This window comes from Mytilus trossulus, chromosome 7 (assembly GCF_036588685.1).
Source record: "Mytilus trossulus isolate FHL-02 chromosome 7, PNRI_Mtr1.1.1.hap1, whole genome shotgun sequence".
NCBI classification, from domain to species: Eukaryota; Metazoa; Mollusca; class Bivalvia; order Mytilida; family Mytilidae; genus Mytilus; species Mytilus trossulus.
Genome location: NC_086379.1, coordinates 89,642 through 108,141, shown reverse-complemented (window position 1 = coordinate 108,141; position 18,500 = coordinate 89,642). Strand labels below are relative to the sequence as shown.

Below are 18,500 nucleotides of genomic sequence, written 5' to 3'. Positions count from 1 at the left end.
TGACCATTGACTTGTGTATATGGAGCAATGTATATAGAAAATAGCAAAAATAGATAACCATAAAACATACAGCGAGAAAAATCAAATCGGAAATCAGTACTAATCTTATAGTATTCCAATTTTACGGATAGCAAGCTTAAAAATCTTTTTTTTTCGCAGACAAATATCACTTCCTTACTCTGCCGCTTAATTTTGTGTGTTCAGTAAAAAGAAAGATGTTCTTTATCATTTTATCGAAATATTTCTACACATTTACTTACTGTTGATAAGGACATTGACTTGTTTATACATGGGACAATGCTGTGTTGACATTTAATGATTTGCGTTATACAAGTTATGAATTTACTGGAGAGTTTAAATGATACTCATAACACATCTACTCATTTGAACAAATTTTGTCGATCAAGTAAACGCCAATGTATTGCTCCGTATCATTCGTTAATGCAATTAGTAATTAATGTCCATCTGTAAATTATTCTGTGAACCGACATTTTTGTACTGTAATTTTCAACAATTAAGACAGTTACAAATTTGGATATTATAAATTTCAGATTGCTATAATGTTTAAGTAATTAAAGATATTTGACTTATTTGATAATAATCATAGAACCAAAGTTTTCAAAAATTGTATCCAGAGAGAAATTAGTGTTTTAACAAACAGAAGTAAATTGATCAGTTTGTACTTGTTGGGTATTTGGTAATAAATGCTTTCATGAACTGTAGGAGTCTGAATGACATTTATTTTTGAATTACAATACAATTTTGTACGTTCCGAACTAGTCAAATCACGTACATTTTATGATTTTGTTTATTGGTGGCCTTTCTTTGTGTGTGTGTGTGACCATGATGAGAATACAACTTTGATTGGAATGAAATGTTTAGAGTGGATAGTCGAAATAATGTCACAGTTTGAGAATGCTGACATTTGAGAAGAATAGAGAATGTAAATAGTTATCAAAGGTACCAGGTCTACATAAGACTCACCAGTGACGCTCATATCAAAATAGTTATAAACCAAACAAATACAAAGTTGAAGAGCATTGAGGATCCAAAATTTCAAAAAGTTGTGCCAAATACGGCTAAGATAATCTATGCCTGGGATAAGAGAATCCTTAGTATTTCGAAAAAATCAAAGTAAGTAAGTTATTAGACGCATTTTCTGTTGGACCGTGTAAATAATTGTATTCATATTTATATTTATACTTGTGTATAATAATTATGAAGGTACGTAAACGACATTTTTTAATAAACCTGTGCTTGTCAGAATCTCCAAGACACCATGCACAATTCATATGCATATTTTGTAATTAAGAACCAACCTTTGCACATTAATGTATCTTCATCATCACCAGTTTTGCACAAAGCGTTACCATTACAGCGATCTTTTGGTGAAAAACATTCAATACCATCACTACACTTTGTTGTATCAATCGGACACGTTCGATCTGTCGGAATTGATAAACGCATTAAGCGATTTATAAGTACAGTAATGCGTCTACAAATCTAATTTTCAAACTTATATAATAAGGTTTGTTTACCTTTCTGTGGAAAGACCTATCGGGTTTCTTCTAATTATTAGGTCTTTCTGCTTTTCTTTGGAAAAACCTATTGTATTTGTTTTAAAATTGAGGTTCCTCCACTTTTCTTGATTATAAAAGATTAGGTGACATTTGACCTTAAAAAGTGACAACCGGAAATGACCTTGTGAAAACCAAAAGTAGCTATTTTTGTACTTTTTCATTGAAAAGTAATCTAATTTCTTATATTTTGTTATTCGAATACAAAACTTATCACTCATGACTATAAATGACTTTGGATCAGCCGGAAGTGACCAGTTGTCTCCTTGTTTAAAGGCAATAGAATATAGAAACTATATTTTTTTTTAAATCGGAGTAAAAAAAAACTTTCAGATAACACTGAAAGAGACATTTATATCACCGGAAGTATCAAATTATCTCCCATGTTTCATTCAAAAGTATATCAAAACAAATTATGTAGCACCGATAAAGTAAGTAGCTTCTTTTCAAAATTTCTTTGATTTTAAAAGACCTTCAATTATTCTCTAAACAATTGTTTTTAATTATTAGGTATTTTACTTTTATGTGGAAAGACATATTGTTTTTCTTTTTCTTTTGTTTTGTTCTTGCAATAAATATGTGTTTCGCAATAAGTTGCTTAGATATTTTCTATATGATATCGAACATTTTATGCGGTTTTAAAATGTACCTTGGTTAACCGAATACTTTTCTTTGTATGAGGTATCTCCCCAAACACTGTTTCCTTGTGTCCCCTACTCCGTCGCAAATATAAAAGAATACAACAAATTTATCTTAATAAATTGCTCGTTATATCCCTCGCATCATTTGTCCTGTTTTGACCGACGCAATACATGTATGAACGCTCAATATGAGAGCTATTTCCCCTGATGCATTTAATATAAGTGATATGCATTTATATGTTGTAAACCATAAGTAATAGGGACCTAGGATCTTTTGATTTTTGGTCTTTTGGCAAACAAATGAAAATTGGGTCAAGGTCAAAGGTCCAGGTCATATTCTAGATTTTGAATTTGGCTTATTTACACTGATTTCAAGAAACGGAATAAGATATCGACTAATTATTGTTTACTAAATTGTAAGTTGCTACATGCCGTAATACGTGAATTTTGATTGCAAGGGTATGTTGAACGTAAAAGTGAGATTTCTACCCTGTTTTATTAAAAAAATATGCGTATGGTGATATATCTCATTAACCAAATATAATCAAGACCAATGGTCTTTTGATTTGACGCTATTGGTTTATGGCACTAAAATATATCTCAAAGCCATAGCTTTAAATGACGCTGTAGATTTTGACATTTGCTTTTACCCCATATGTAAACATGATAAAACCACGAGACTTTCGGCAAAAGGTATCAAACCTTCTAACATTAGAACAAACTACGGAAGTGAACTTGTGTAAACCGGTAGTATCTATTTTGTGTACTTTATTAATATAACAGTATATAGAAACAGATTCTTTTGAAATCAGTGTCAAGTAAATATTCAATATTATCGGAAGTAACATTTTTGAAACCGGAAGTAATATCCATTATTAAAAAAATATAGTATAGAAACCATATATTTTTGGAATCAGTGTACAATAGACTTTCTTTTGACGATTGAAATGACACTTTAAACTTAATTTGACAATTTCAAATTTAAATACATTGTTGTTGGTCGAAAGACCTTCAACTGTTCTCTAATTGATTGGTTTTTAATGAAAATAACAATTTCTGTCAAATTTATGTTTGTTTTGCAATATGTTGCCTAGATAATTCTCAAATTGTATTGTATTGTTTATACGCTTTTAAATTTCACTCTGCTAAGCCGAACCATTTTGTTTGTAAGAGTTATCTCCCTATTCACTGTGTATCATCTGTGTGTATCTTCATCGTAACCAAAAAAAGATATCGACAATTTTTTTTTGACAAATTGATCAATACATTCTCAGAAATGATTGGCTATAATGGATCGAAGTGATTCGATGAAATCTTTTAGGAGTAATCTACCTTAACGAAATAAATTTGTCGGTATGTGGTATTTACTTATAAACCATTACCCGTAAATCCTGGAATGTTTGTATTTGAGATCTATAATTCCTTAATAAGAAAATGAGGTCAAAGTCAAAGGTCAAGGTCAATTTCTAAGTTTTGACTCTTCTATGTTTTTGCATTTTCTCGAACACTTTGAAAAATATGAATAAAAGAACAAGTGCAAACTGATTGCTTTACGATAATGAATATATATGTTACATTGGTCTGATACAATACGCTGGCATCTTATTGGAGTGAGTGCTCATCATGCTCATGCGATTCCTATAATAATAAGGTTAATTGATCATTACTTCAAATTCCTTCTTTAAAAAGCCAAATGACTCTAACACAAGGTTTAGTGACATAAGTCCTTACAAAATGACACCCGAAATTGACATTGAGAAAACCGAAATTCATTTATTTTTGTTATTAAGATACATACGCTTATCAATAAATACTAGTTGTGACTTTTGATTATCCAGAAGTGACCAATTATCTCTTGGTTTACAGGCAAATGAATATAGAAACTATATTTTTTTTGAAAAGACGTGAATGACGCTTTCATTTGAGACCAGCAGTGACATTAACTTCACCAGAAGTAGCTAATTATCTTCCTTATTTCACTCAAAGTATTATAAAATCGCTCATGTATCGCTTAGACATAAATTAAACAGCTTTTTTTTCAATTTCTTTCATGTGGAAATATCTTCAATTGTTTTTTTTTCATATACTGTATTAGTAGTCTAATGAATTGACAAACGTGTTACCTTAAGGAATTTCTCTTGAAATAGTCAGAATTTGAAATTATCAGTCATAAATATAACACCTTTCATGATAGCTATGCATTCATTTACCAAAAAAATTGTATGTTATTTATGGTAAGATATTACATACTGCTCACAAAATATTTAAGAAACCGTTTTTTTTACAAAAAAAAAATTCCAGAAGTAAGAAAAATAAAAAAACCTCTTTCAAAATTATTAACATCTGTTTTCTTAGCAATTAAAGCCGTGCTTAACACACTGACTAGTATAAATGTGGCGTGAATTAGATGTGGATACTTATACATTCCAAAGATTATCAAATGTACATTCGATTTAAGACTTATTCATCTTTTAAAAACATTAAAACCTTTGACTTTACACAAGTTATCTCCATTCAAAACCATAAGACGAATTGAAAGAGACATCATAGATTAAAGGCAGATAAGAGGTTAGCAATATCCATTAACTTTACTTTCCGCTTTTTAGACGATGTTCTCTCACTCAATACAATTTGATGACTATGTTTTCCACATTTATATCGAACCAAAGATAGAGTATACAACAAGTACAGGTAATTTAGATTCATATTTTGATTTACATCTAGAAAATGAAAATGAGGATAGGTTGTAAAAATAACTTAACGACACAAGAGATGTGAACTTTCAATTTATATGTAACAACATTCCAACAGTAACTGCTTACAGATAAAATATTATATCTCCCAATAGATACTATATTCCCGGAGCCTGCATTTCCTAGCATGATTTCCTTCATAGAGAATAGCTGTTCCGAGGAAAGTATTAGACCAAGTGTTACAAATTGTGAAGTTGATATCATTCCTCCGTTAATTTTACGGACGCAATCACGAGATGGTTGACCGTTATGGAAAAAAGAACATTGCATAGATAATATCAGATATGTTCATTTTGTCGTACCTATAAAGGCAACAGTAGTATACCGCTGTTCAAAACTCATAAATCCATGGACAAAAAACAAAATCGGGGTAACAAACCAAAAACCGAGCGAAACGCATTAAATATAAGAGGAGAACAACGACACGACACAGAAACGCAACACACACAGAAACTGACTAATCATCAGACAAAACACTACGAGAATAACAAATATAACATGAAAACCAAATACATGAATTTGGGAAAGACAAGTACCGTGCCACGTCTTATCTCAATATCTCAAAAATAAGAGAAAACACAAAAGACTCAACGTTAAAATGCAACACACAGAGAAACGAACAATAATATAACAATAACCATCTTCCTGACTATGTACAGGACACTTTTAAAGGGGAATAAAAGTGGTGGGTTAAACCTGGTTTTATGGCATGCCAAACCTCGCACTTTAATGGCAAAGTTAAATATAATATTGAAATGACAACATAATATTATAGGACTACAATACAAATAAATAGGAGAACATATTAGACAAAGAAAAACATGATTAATAAATAACAAAAAGCATCAGGTTCAAAATTCAATACGCCAAAAACGCGCCTTGTCCACACAAGACTCACCAGTGACGCCCAGATTTAAAAGATCGAAAGTGAAAAAAGTACAAAGTTGTACAGCACTGAAGATCAAAAGTTGAAAAGGTTTCGCCAAATACGGCATTGTTTTTATGCCCGGGATAAGAACATTCTTATTATATAGAACAATTCATGCTATTGCAAACAGTAAATTTTATCAAATGAATATGAAAGAGATATACATAAAGAAACTGAAGTATTAAAAATTACAGAAAACAAAACCTGAATACATAACGCCTAGATATAAAAGATCGAACGTGAAAAAGGTACAAAGTTGTACAGCACTGAAGATCAAAAGTTGAAAAGGTTTTGACAAACACGGCATTGTTTTTATGCACGGGATAGGAACATCCTTATAATATAGAACACTTAATGCTATTGCAACCAGTAAATTTTAACAAATGAATATGAAAGCGATATACATAATGAAACTGAAATATTAACTAATTACAGAAAACTAAACCCAAGTTTATCACAAAATAGACACACATCCGAATCAGTTCAGGCGTCAACGTAATTAAAAAAATGTGACGTCACATACGATGGCGAAAAGGCAGAAACGTTATGCCAAATTTGAATTTATGAAATTTAGAAACAGCATGACGTCACATAAGAAAAAACTATCATTCAAAAATGAGATAGAATTAGGATTGATTTAGAACTAAATACTGATAATTCATTTAAACAAAATGCATATTGCAATACTTATTAATAGCAATTAACTGTGATATATATATATATATATATGTCCAGTTTGTTATGAATCCAACTTCAAACGTAAAAAAACGTACAAAATTTAATATAATAAATAAAGAGGAGGTGATAAATTTTTCTATACGTCACACCTAAATATATAATAAGAAGACGTCAACACATTTGACAAAATATGATGAGAATTACAAATATAACATTAAACATGTAAACTAAATACATGAATTTGGGATAAACAAGTACAGAAACACGTCTTATAGTAATGCGAATTCACATTCAGCAAAACAGTCACAATCGGGAATAAGTCACGTTTGGTAATTAAAGATTAGACGACATAATGACAAACCACAATCTACCATGTGGTAAAAATGCCCTTAGCTAGTTTGGTTAAAGAGACATCATATGGATCCACCAATTCGTGATGGAGTCCATAAAATTTACGGAGTGTCAATTTTAATCTGTCCTCCTCATAACTTTGTTGGAGCAGTTTCTGCGTAAGGAGCACACTCCTGTATATAAAGTCCGTATAGTGTGAACAAGCACGTGAATAACGGATTAATTGTGATATGTAAACACCATACGAAGGGGCAGAGGGTATGTTACTGCTGAGAAATGGGAAATTGATAAGTGGGAATATTCTACTCTCTCTATGAATTTTACCTACAGAATAAGATTACTTACCAAGTTCGTTATAATATGAGTAACTCGACGAGTACCACATAATAAGAAGAAACTGCTGACCATTCCAGAGCACATAAGATCACCCGGAGTGTTTAGTCGGGTTCGTCTTGCTTGGTCTTTATTTTTTTTGTGTTGTGTCTTGTGTAATTTAGAGTGTATATCTGTCTGTCTATAGATATAGGAAGACGTAAGAGTGCCAGTGAGACAACTCTTCATCCAAATAACAATTTAAAAAAAAAAGAATCATTATAGACAATGTACGCCTTTTAACACGGAGCTTTGGCTCACACTAAACAACAAGCTATAAAGGGTCGCATAATTACTAATGTAAAACCATTTAAACGCGAAAACCAACGATCTAATGTTTGGTTTTGTTTCTTTTTTTGCCATGGCGTTGTCAGATTGTTCTCGATCTATGAGTTTGACTGTTACTCTGGTATGTTTTGCCCTTCATTTATGTTATTGTTTTTAAATATGCTAGCCAGCAATAACTAACCACACAAATGTACCTACTTTTGCACATTTCCTGATTATCATCTGAACCATCATTACAGTAGGGTCTGTAGTTACATAAAGTATACTCAGGAAAACAATGTATCCCGTCTTTGCATTTCATGAAACCTTTTCTACATTCCAATTCTAAATAAAACCAACAAGTATCAAAATAAATAAATAAATACGTCTTGAATATTATAAAACAGAAATGTTAGGTAAAGAACATTGATTTTTAACCGATTGACCGGGGATATTCATATATAATCCAGTAAAGTTTGACATTAATCATATGAGTAGGAACTAAAGAATGTGCTATGACCTCTAATGGTTTTTCAATCAGATATTGTGACTTTGTTGAAGAGTTTTCTCACTGACACTCATACCAAATGTTCTTATATCCATATTTAAACGTAACGTTATTTCAATGAACAATAAAGGCCTGTCGTATGTTTTCTTCTTCTTCAGAATTATGGATAATTTTGTTGAAATCCCTGATTCGATCAATATTTTAATATGATTTAACCATTCAGTAAAATTGTTTAAAGAAAATAGATTAAAAGCCGAGCTTTGATACAACATAAAAATTATATAATATTGCACTGTAACGTTAAGAACTCTTACGTGCATTCGTTTCCCATGAAAATGATGATGTCACATATAATTCTAAATAGCACGAACACCCATAAAATGAGGAGACAAAATGAAACAATTATGGTATAAACAAATCACACATTCTTGTAACAGTTAAACAGTAAAAGAGGGACGAAAGATACCAAAGGGACAGTCAAACGCATAAATCTAAAACAAACTGACAACACCATGATCTTGTTACCTCTACATATTTCCTCGTTTTCATCCTCTTCATTGTCACAAGTATTATAACCATTACAGAATTGCCATCTATAAGCACAGCCAGAACCATCTGAACATTCTCTACATTCCCCTGGAGGAATAATGTCCGTCAAACCACCTGTTAAGATGCCACAAATATCAAACGACAACGTATCGTAAATAATGTATTACCACGCTTTCTAAAACCAATATCAAAGTATATTGTATGTTGCAAACTTCAGGTGTCTAATGGTTATAAAGTAAATATATTAACTCCGATCCACTGCAGGTCCCCTATCGACGTGTGTTGCTCAAATTGACATCAGAATCAGACGCCACAATGAATTAAGATTCCAAATTGACGGCTTAGTAAATGTCCTACTATTATTTTTTTTCACATCGTTGTTTACTTTTTGAACTACTTTAACATATTACACGACTCCGTTTTTTGGATTTTCCACAATGACAGTCGATAACGACAAAACAATTGAAACATTTTCTATCAATACTAAAATTAATATAATTATGTGTTTGACATGTCGGTGGGTTTCTTGGCGTCATTTATCAATATTATTCCTTTATTCTGATTAAGTTTAACCTTTTGGGAGAGATGTAGCTTTATGTATTGTGTTTTCCTTCTAATACGTCTACTAAGACATTACGATTGGTATTGCATACAGACAATAAGTTTCTCTGAACAGCTTTACATCAAGACAAAATGATACGTATGATATTAATAGAAATGAAAGTAAACAATAATATGACGTCCAATAGAAATTTGAGAATAGATATCGTAACATCTTTTACTAATATCCGGATGACAACAAGTTAATAGAAAGTCCTTAACTATTTGATAATTGGGTTGCCATGACAGCAAACAGACCAACAATCATGTAAACGAAACAAGTAATTTATGATTAATTAAGTATATACTTTTAGTACATCAAATGAGATAAAGTACAATCGGTCGGACGTCCTTTTTTGCAATAAAATTGAAAATGGAAATGGGGAATGTATTAAAGAGACAACAACCCGACCATAGAAAAAACAACAGCTCAAGGTGATCAACAGGTCTTCAATTTGTACAATTTGGAAATTAGTATGGCGTTTATCATCACTGAACTAGTATATATTTGTTTAGGGGCCAGCTGAAGGACGCCTTCGGGTGCGGGAATTTCTCGCTATATTGAAGACCAGTTAATGACCTTCTGTTGTTGTTTTTTCTATGGTCGGGTAGTTGTCTCTTTGTCACATTCCCCAATCTATTCCTAATTTTATGATCATATGTTCTATTTGTTAAATATGTACTTAAATCTAGTCCATCTTCGATTGTGGAATATAACTGCACTGCTTTTTACTGATTTGTTACTCGCAACAAATTATGAGTGTTACTTTTGAGGTGCCTTAAATATCTAAACAGTTTCCTTTTGAGAAAACCAATCCATCTAACGTTAACGAATAGATTCTTGTAATTCGAATATACATATCTGTACAAATATATATATTGCAATTTCCTGAAATCAAATGTCTTAATCTTATCGATGTATAGACTCTATATATTTGTGTTTGTTCAAACTAGCGAATTGTTTAACTGAATTGATAATTTGATATTAGATGAATAATGACACAAAAGACATAAGCTGTATATTTAACACAACAACTAAAAAATATGTTTGGTGATGCTTGTGAACTAAGATTTTACCCCTATTCTTGAAATAATCACATTGTAAAATAAGTTAATTATGCAGCCATACATAACTTTTGATAAGTAGGGTGCATGTGCTTGCCTAAGAGGTGCCCGATATATCCACGCTACAGTGATTCTCTATATAGCAACTATTCTTAAAAAAAAAGAGGGGGTGTCTGGCCCTACCTCACATCCGCCTCTGCGATTCAATGTGAGTCTCAGAAATTATCATAATTACAGGCGTTATACAGAGTGCTGGTTTGTATAGAATTTGTATTGACTTAGTAAAGAATTATTTCAGTTTGAGAATGGTGTCAGAAATCAATACATGATTTTGCTGAAACAATATCGCAATTTATGCCACTCATGCTCGGCAACAGGAGGATTTGAATATGTGGTTCTTTGTCACTCTTTCCCACGGACTACTTCTTACCTTGTTGTGTTAACCGACGTCAGCTACGCCATTTCAATTGGAGATTGGTGAAAAACGGAATAGTTAATCGCATATTTGCATGGGACAATCCTTGCATTAAAATGATAATTTGCACAAACAAGTCATATTGATCGTGTTATGTATGGGTCTTTTTTCCAGTAGTGTTGTCAAACAGCCAGCTTATCCCGACTAAATACGATTGAACTAAAACATTACACATTTATAATATGAAAACTGCCATTAAAGTGAGATACCTGTTATTGCAGTCACAAACAGTGCAACAAAGAAAGGATACTTTTCCATTGTCCTGTGCAAAAAAAGTTAATCAATGTCACATGATAAAATAAACCAAAGCAACGTGTATTACACGCTTTGTAAACATTACAAATGAAAACTAAATCTTAATCAATTCGAATAAATGAAATCTTGAAACATTCAAAATTCAAACAGTCATATTTTGTAATGTAAATCAGTCTTTTGTTTTTGGTTGTATGATTTTCTTTTGTAATATAACATTTTGTGCTCATGAGCGCATGACATCGTTGGTTTTGCCGTTAAACATGGTAATTTCTGGGCCTTTTAAAGCTGACTATGCGTTATGGGATTTGTTCATTGTGGAAGGTTGTACGGCGACCGAAAGTTGTATATATGGACAATGGCTAACCTATCTTCAAAATAAAATGAAATAAATAAGAAAAGAAAGATACAATTGGGACATTTCCTATCATGGTTTTCATGAAAGAGGGTTGCTGCTCACACTGAAGCTATTCAACCAAGAGTTCCAAATGATGAAGTTGAAATCCTTCCTTCGAAAATGCTATGGACGCCATTACGAGTTAATTGACCGTTATGGAATAACTGTTTCAAAGATGATATCAGATATGTTCCTTACGTCATAACTACAATCCCCTTCCTTTTCACGAATGTGACCTATCAATTAGACTATTTACCGGATTTCTCATCATATAAGAAACACGACGGCTGCCACATGTGGAGAAGGATTTGCTTATCCCTCCGGAGCACCTGGGATCAACCCTTGTTTTTTGATGGGGTTCATGTTGTTTATTCTTTAGTTTTCTTGTATAGTGTGTTTGTGCGTTTGTCTTTTTTATTCTTATCCATGGCGTTCTCAGTTTATTAGCTCACCTGGTAAAAAAGGCCAAGTGAGCTTTTCCCATCACTTGGCGTCCGGTGTCCGTCTTCCGTCGTCGTCGTCGTCGTTGTCCTGCGTCCGTCGTCGTTAACTTTTACAAAAATCTTCTTCTCTGAAACTACTGGGCCAAATTAAACCAAACTTGGCCAAAATCATCATTGATGTATTTAGTTTAAAGTTTGTGTTTAATTACCCGGCCAACCATCCAAGATAGCCGCCATGGCTAAAAATAGAACATAGGGGTAAAATGCAGTTTTTGGCTCATAAACTCAAAAATCAAAGCATTTAGAGCAAATCTGACATGTAGGTAAAATTGTTTATCAGGTCAAGATCTATCTGCCCTGACATTTTCAGATGAATCAGACAACCCATTGTTGGGTTGCTGCCCCTAAATTGGTAATTTTAAGGAAATTTTACTGTTTTTGGTTATTATCTTGAATATTATTATAGATGGAGATAAACTGTAAACAGCAATAATGTTCAGCGAAGTAAGTTTTACAAATAAGTCAACATGACAAAAATGGTCAGTTGACCCCTTTAGGAGTTATTGCCCTTTATAGTCAATTTTTAACCATTTTTCGTAAATATCCATGATCTTTTACAAAAATCTTCTCTTCTGAAACTACCGGGCCAAATAAATCCAAGCCTGGCTACAATCATCATTGATGTCTCTAGTTTTAAAAATGTGTTTTATTACCCGGCCAACCAACCAAGATGCCCGCCACGGCTAAAAATAGAACATGGGGGTTAAATGCATTTTTGATTATTACTCAAAATAGTTATCAAAGGTACCAGGATTATAATTTAATACGCCAGACGCGCGTTTCGTCGACATAAGACTCATCAGTGACGCTCAGATCAAAACAGCTAAAAAGCCAAACAAATACAAAGCCGAAGAGCATTGAGGACCCAAAAATTCCAAAAAGTCGTGCCAAACACAGCCAAGGTAATCTACTCCTGGGCGTAAGAAAATCCTTAGTTTTTCGAAAAATTCAAAGTTTTGTAAACAGAAAATTTATAAAAATGACAATATAATTGATATTCATGTCAACACCGAAGTGCTGACTACTGGGCTGGTGATACCCTCGGGGACGAAACGTCCACCAGCAGTGGCATCGACCCAGTGGTGTAAATAGTTATCAAAGGTACCAGGATTATAATTAAATACGTCAGACGCGCGTTTCGTCTACATAAGACTCATCAGTGACGCTCAGATCAAAACAGCTAAAAAGCCAAACAAATACAAAGCCGAAGAGCATTGAGGACCGAAAAATTCCAAAAAGTCGTGCCAAACACAGCCAAGGTAATCTACTCCTGGGCATAAGAAAATCCTTAGTTTTTTCGAAAAATTCAAAGTTTTGTAAACAGAAAATTTATAAAAATGACCATATAATTGATATTCATGTCAACACCGAAGTGCTGACTACTGGGCTGGTGATACACTCGGGGACGAAAAACCAAAGCATTTAGAGCAAATCTGACAAGGGAAAATTGTTTATTTGGTCAAGATCTATCTGCCCTGAAACTTTAAGATGAATGGGACAACTCGTTGTTAGGGTGCTGCCCCTGAATTGGTAATTTTAATGAAATTTTGCTGTTTTGGATTATTATCTTGAATATTATTATAGATAGAGATAAACTGTAAACAGCAATAATGTGCAGCAATTTAAGACTAAAAAATAAGTCAAAATGACCAAAATGGTCAATTTACCCCCTAAGAAGTTATTGTCCTTTATAATCAATTTTTCACAATTTTCATAAATTTGTAAATTTTTACTAACATTTTCCACTGAAACTACACGGAAAAGTTCATTATAGATAGAGATAATTGTAAGCAGCATGAATGTTCAAGAAAGTACAAACACATCAGAATCACCTAAACACAATTTTTCATGAACTGTCTGCTTCCTTTGTTTAATTCATATATACCACGGTGAGCGACACAGGCTCTTTAGAGCCTCTAGTTTTTGATTCATTGGTTTGACTGTCCCTCTTATATATCTTTTGTCCCTCTTTTTGAAACTCATTGATCTAAAAATAAACTGAAGACGCCTTGTCTAAAATGAAATAAAAAGAAAAGACGGAAAAAATAGAACAAATGACTCAACACAGAAAACCAAAGACTAAGCAACACGAACCCCAGCAAAGATTGATCTCAGGTGCATGTGCTCCAAAATGGGGTGCAGGTTCTGAACTCCATAAAAAGGTGTGACGGATATAAAAGATATCAGGTGCTCCCGAAAGAGTACACATCATGATTCACAAATGTCAACCGTCGTTTTGCTATTGTTGATACACACCCGGTAAAAATCTAATTCGATTGGTAACATCTTGCTGAAGAGGACAGTACATTGTATTTACGACATAAGGAATGTATCCGTTATTATCTGTGAAACCGATTTTTATCAACGGTCAATCAACTCGTTATAGCGTCTGGACACCTTGCGAAAGTATGATTTCATCTTTACTACTTGGGACACTTGGTTTAGAAGCTTCAATGGAACAAATACCCACTATCAAGGAAAGTATGATAGGGAATGCTCGCTCTGAAATACGGGTGAAGTAAGGTGTATATTACCGGTACCATGCGTTGCTGGATTTTTGCTACATCATCTCTATTTATCGTAAAGGGTTTTTTTTTTTTACCGACCCTTAATGTAAATGTCGTAGATATAATTGAATATATGAGACAGACATATTGTTTATGTTGTATCCTTTATCTCAATTACGAAGGGACAGATATGTCCAATATGGCGGTGGGAAATCATATTAAATTTTGAATAAATTAGTAAGTAAACAGTCCCCATGCATTAGTTTAAAGTATTTTTCTATCTTATCTTATCAAAAAGCACAAATTATGTCATTTCATTTTTTTTTCAAACTGGACCGCTGATTCCGTTTTGCTTTTACACTCTATCTGTAGCTTGTTGGCAAAAAACTAGTAAATGTATTTGACACTCGTAAATGTGATTCAAGCTTGAAGATGACACTTGTAAATTTGTATCCAGTTTATTTTTCCTTTTGGCATTCAACTTAACTGTTCTGCGATGTATTTTGTTTAGCATTGCGACACATCATTATGTGTTATTGACTCCAGAGTATCATTTCAACTATCTTTGGATTTCAAATGTTTGGCTTTGAGCTTCCTTAATGAAGGTAAATCAAAAAAAGCGCTTCGGACGCGTGAAATTATTACACGTATTGTTTTCAATTTTTTTACAACATTGGGTCGATACCTCTGCTTGTGGTCTATCAGTCACCGAGGGTATCATCAGCTCAGTAGTCAGTACTGAAGGATTTAACAATCTTTACTAAAATTGTCCGTTTATAAATTTTTAAATTATTAAGAAACTAAGGTTTCTACTCCCTCAGGCAAAGTTGGCTTTATATGAATTTGGCTACTAGTATTCATTTTTTTGCATTTTTGACATTTAGATCTTCGGTTTCGGTACTTATATATCTTTGGATTTCAAATATTTGGCATTGAGAGTTTCTAATGATGGTAAATTCAGAAAAGCGCTTCAGAGGCAAGAAATTATTAAACGTGTTGTTTTCATTTTTTTTTTTAATTTATGACAATATTTCATCTGTTTTTTTCGTCAATGTTCTACTCAGATGACACTCTTAAATAAATTATTTTTTCTGTAAGCCTAGTGGATAGCAATCATAGTACTATGTAACTTAAACAAGATAAAATGTATACTTACATATCTAAAATTAGAAGCTAACATTCGCTAAGTGAATATTCAAGTAAATCAGAAAGTTAGCAGGAGACCTAATAAATGTTAGCAATTAATTACTGACATTTCAAAAACGGCCAATTATCTTGATTTGAAACACTTATCTTTATTATAAACCAATTACCTTCATTAAATCCTAATCCGCCTTAACAACAATTTTATATTAACAATAAACTTTCAAATGTCACCTATGATGACCCTTTAAAAAGCTTTATCAAACTAATTGACCATAACTAATTTGAAAAAAAATACATTAACTCCTTATCCGCCTGTCAACAATTTTATATTAACAATAAACTTTCAAATGTCACATATGATGACCATTTAAAAAGCTTTATCAAACTTATTGACCATAACTAATTTGAAAAAAAATATACAATAAATGATATCACAAATAGTCAACTTGGGATTGATGTTAAATGATTGATAACCATTAATTTCACTACTCATCCTATAACAAAATCTGTAAAAATATTATGATCGTGTACATGGTATTTTTTTTAGAACTAAATATATATATATACATATATAAATGAGGTATGAGTGTCAATGAAACTCCGTCCAAGTAACAATTTATAAAAGTAAACCATAAAAGGTCAATTTACCGACTTTAACTAGGAGCACTGACTCACACCAAATAATCTATTAGGATGAAGTATATGACTTTAACATTTGACTTTAAACTGTTGTTTACATTTTGCTTTCCAAATTGTTTTAATCGTGCGCTCCTAATGGGTCGTCTTGTAGATACAATACGAGTATGACCGGTCCCATTTTAATTTTCTTTAACAGTAACCGTCGAGTAAACTTGACATACAGGTTTATGAGCTGTGGATAATCAAAATGTATTTGTAAATAAACTCATCACAGAAATCAGGATAAAACTTTGTATTTTAGCACGATGTGCCGTTTGTCTACAAAAAAAAGTATCAGTTAATTTACAAAAAGATGATTGTGAAATTTCTTTCGTTATTGATATTCATGCAATAAATGATACTGCCGCAATTTGGTCAACATAACAAAGTCATGATAATATGACTCGGTTGCTGAAGTTTTTGTTTTCGTATGTTCATTGATTGACATCTCCTTTATGACATTACCATATACTTCGGTTTTGTGTAAAATATTTTCAGTTATAGGTAACAAAAATCAGATAGATATACAAAGATGTGGTTTGAGTGCCATATAGACAACTCTCCAAAATTCGAAAAAGTAAACCATTAAAGGTCGCAGTACCGTCATCGACGAGAAGCCGTGGCTCTCCTTAACAGCAAGCTACAAAGGGCCCAGAAACGACAATAGAAGGAGGCAATAATACAAAAAGCCAGCGTTGATGAGTATGCATACATCTAAACAAAATGATAGTCTAGTACCAATTAAGAACAAAGATAAAATATACATGTGCAAACTCAATCACAAGAAAACAACTCATTATTAAAAAAAAATGAAGGGCATACAATACAAGTATTCTACTGTATCTACACAGCACGAGCAACACACCTAGCAGTAAATAGATATGGGTTCGTTTGTGGTACAATTCCAATCAAAAATGTATGGTGAATTCTTTGCTTATAGTTGTTAAAAGTTTATCAAAAGGATTACACTTTATATCAAAGGTACCAGGATTGTATTTAAGTACGTCAGACGCGCGTTTCGTCTTCATAAGACTAATCATTGACGCTCATATCAAAATATTTATAAAGCAAAACAGGTAGAAAGTTGGAAGATCATTGACGCTCCAAAATTCCAAAAAATTGTGCCAAGTACAGCTAATTAACCTATGCCTGGAATAGGAACATCCTCAGTGTTTCGAAAAATTCTAAGTTTTGAAAAAAGGAAATTTAGAAAAAATACCACATTATTGATATGCATGTCAATATCGGAGTGTTGACTACTAGGCTGGTGATACCTTCGGGGACAAAACGTCCATCAGCAGTGGCATCGATCCAGTGGTGTAAAAGTTAACACAAAGGTACCAGGATTATTATTAAACAAATAATCACGATGTAGGTGTAATCATAAGGTAATACCTGTATTTGTTTCATTGGTGCAGGTTCACCACGGATGCAAATGTGCTACAGCTTATGATGTTATATTATAATAAATTTAACGGAAATTGTTTTTGCTTCTTAATGCAACGTTGCATATTACACTACACAGTTTCTACGATAAAAGAAAGATAACGGAGGGACTTTCAAAAACACAGATCGAAAACAAACTGACAACACATTGGTTTGTAAAGTTAAGACAAAAAAGTACAAAAGACACAAAATATAAAACTAAAGACCAAAAAACAAGAACCCCACTTAAAACTCCTTTATTCACCTACATCATGTTCATGGGGATGATTTTATATCGTCCAATTTCAACTTTCAACTAGCAATTTTATTGGTATAACTACATAGATGACTCATATTTAACCAATAATACGAGTTAAACCAACGGTGTCTGTCGAGGCAATGTTGCTTAATTAACGTTCTTTTGTAATGTTGCATGAAGTTGTTTTTATCTTTCAGGTAATTCAATGTTTTCCTTATTGTTGGCTTGTCTTGAACTAATGGATTGCAGCTATGTTTGTGTTATTTTTGTCTTTAATACAAGGTATTAATGACCTGTTGATACAACTACACATTATCATTGTTTTGTTATGTTTATCCTAAGATCAAATCCAACTAAATCAATATTGGGTATGACTTTCAATAAACCAAAGTTAATGTTACTGTAAACTGCGATTTATTGCTAAAAAGAAACATCTCGACATAAGAGAGTAGCGTTATTTCCTGACACACATTTTTTTTATCGTTATTAATTGTTTTTCTTTTTTTTTTATGTAGATTGGTTTGCACCTTGTTGAACGTTATGATGAACTGATTTTGTATAGGCCCCCC

At 32.5% G+C, this 18,500-nt stretch overlaps 1 protein-coding gene across 1 annotated transcript in view; it reads right to left on the bottom strand.

The window, feature by feature from the left end:
• LOC134726073 (low-density lipoprotein receptor-related protein 2-like) overlaps positions 1-15,613 on the bottom strand; it is a 106,488-nt gene extending 90,875 nt beyond the window's left edge. The window contains exons 1-5 of the mRNA XM_063590470.1: positions 15,580-15,613; positions 10,974-11,026; positions 8,601-8,738; positions 7,787-7,912; positions 1,320-1,445 (exon numbers count right to left, since the gene is read on the bottom strand). Of these exons, the coding sequence (XP_063446540.1) occupies positions 1,320-1,445; positions 7,787-7,912; positions 8,601-8,738; positions 10,974-11,026; positions 15,580-15,581 (445 nt within the window). The 5' untranslated portion in view covers positions 15,582-15,613. The remainder of the gene's footprint in view (positions 1-1,319; positions 1,446-7,786; positions 7,913-8,600; positions 8,739-10,973; positions 11,027-15,579) is intronic.
• Positions 15,614-18,500: the final 2,887 nt, after the last annotated feature.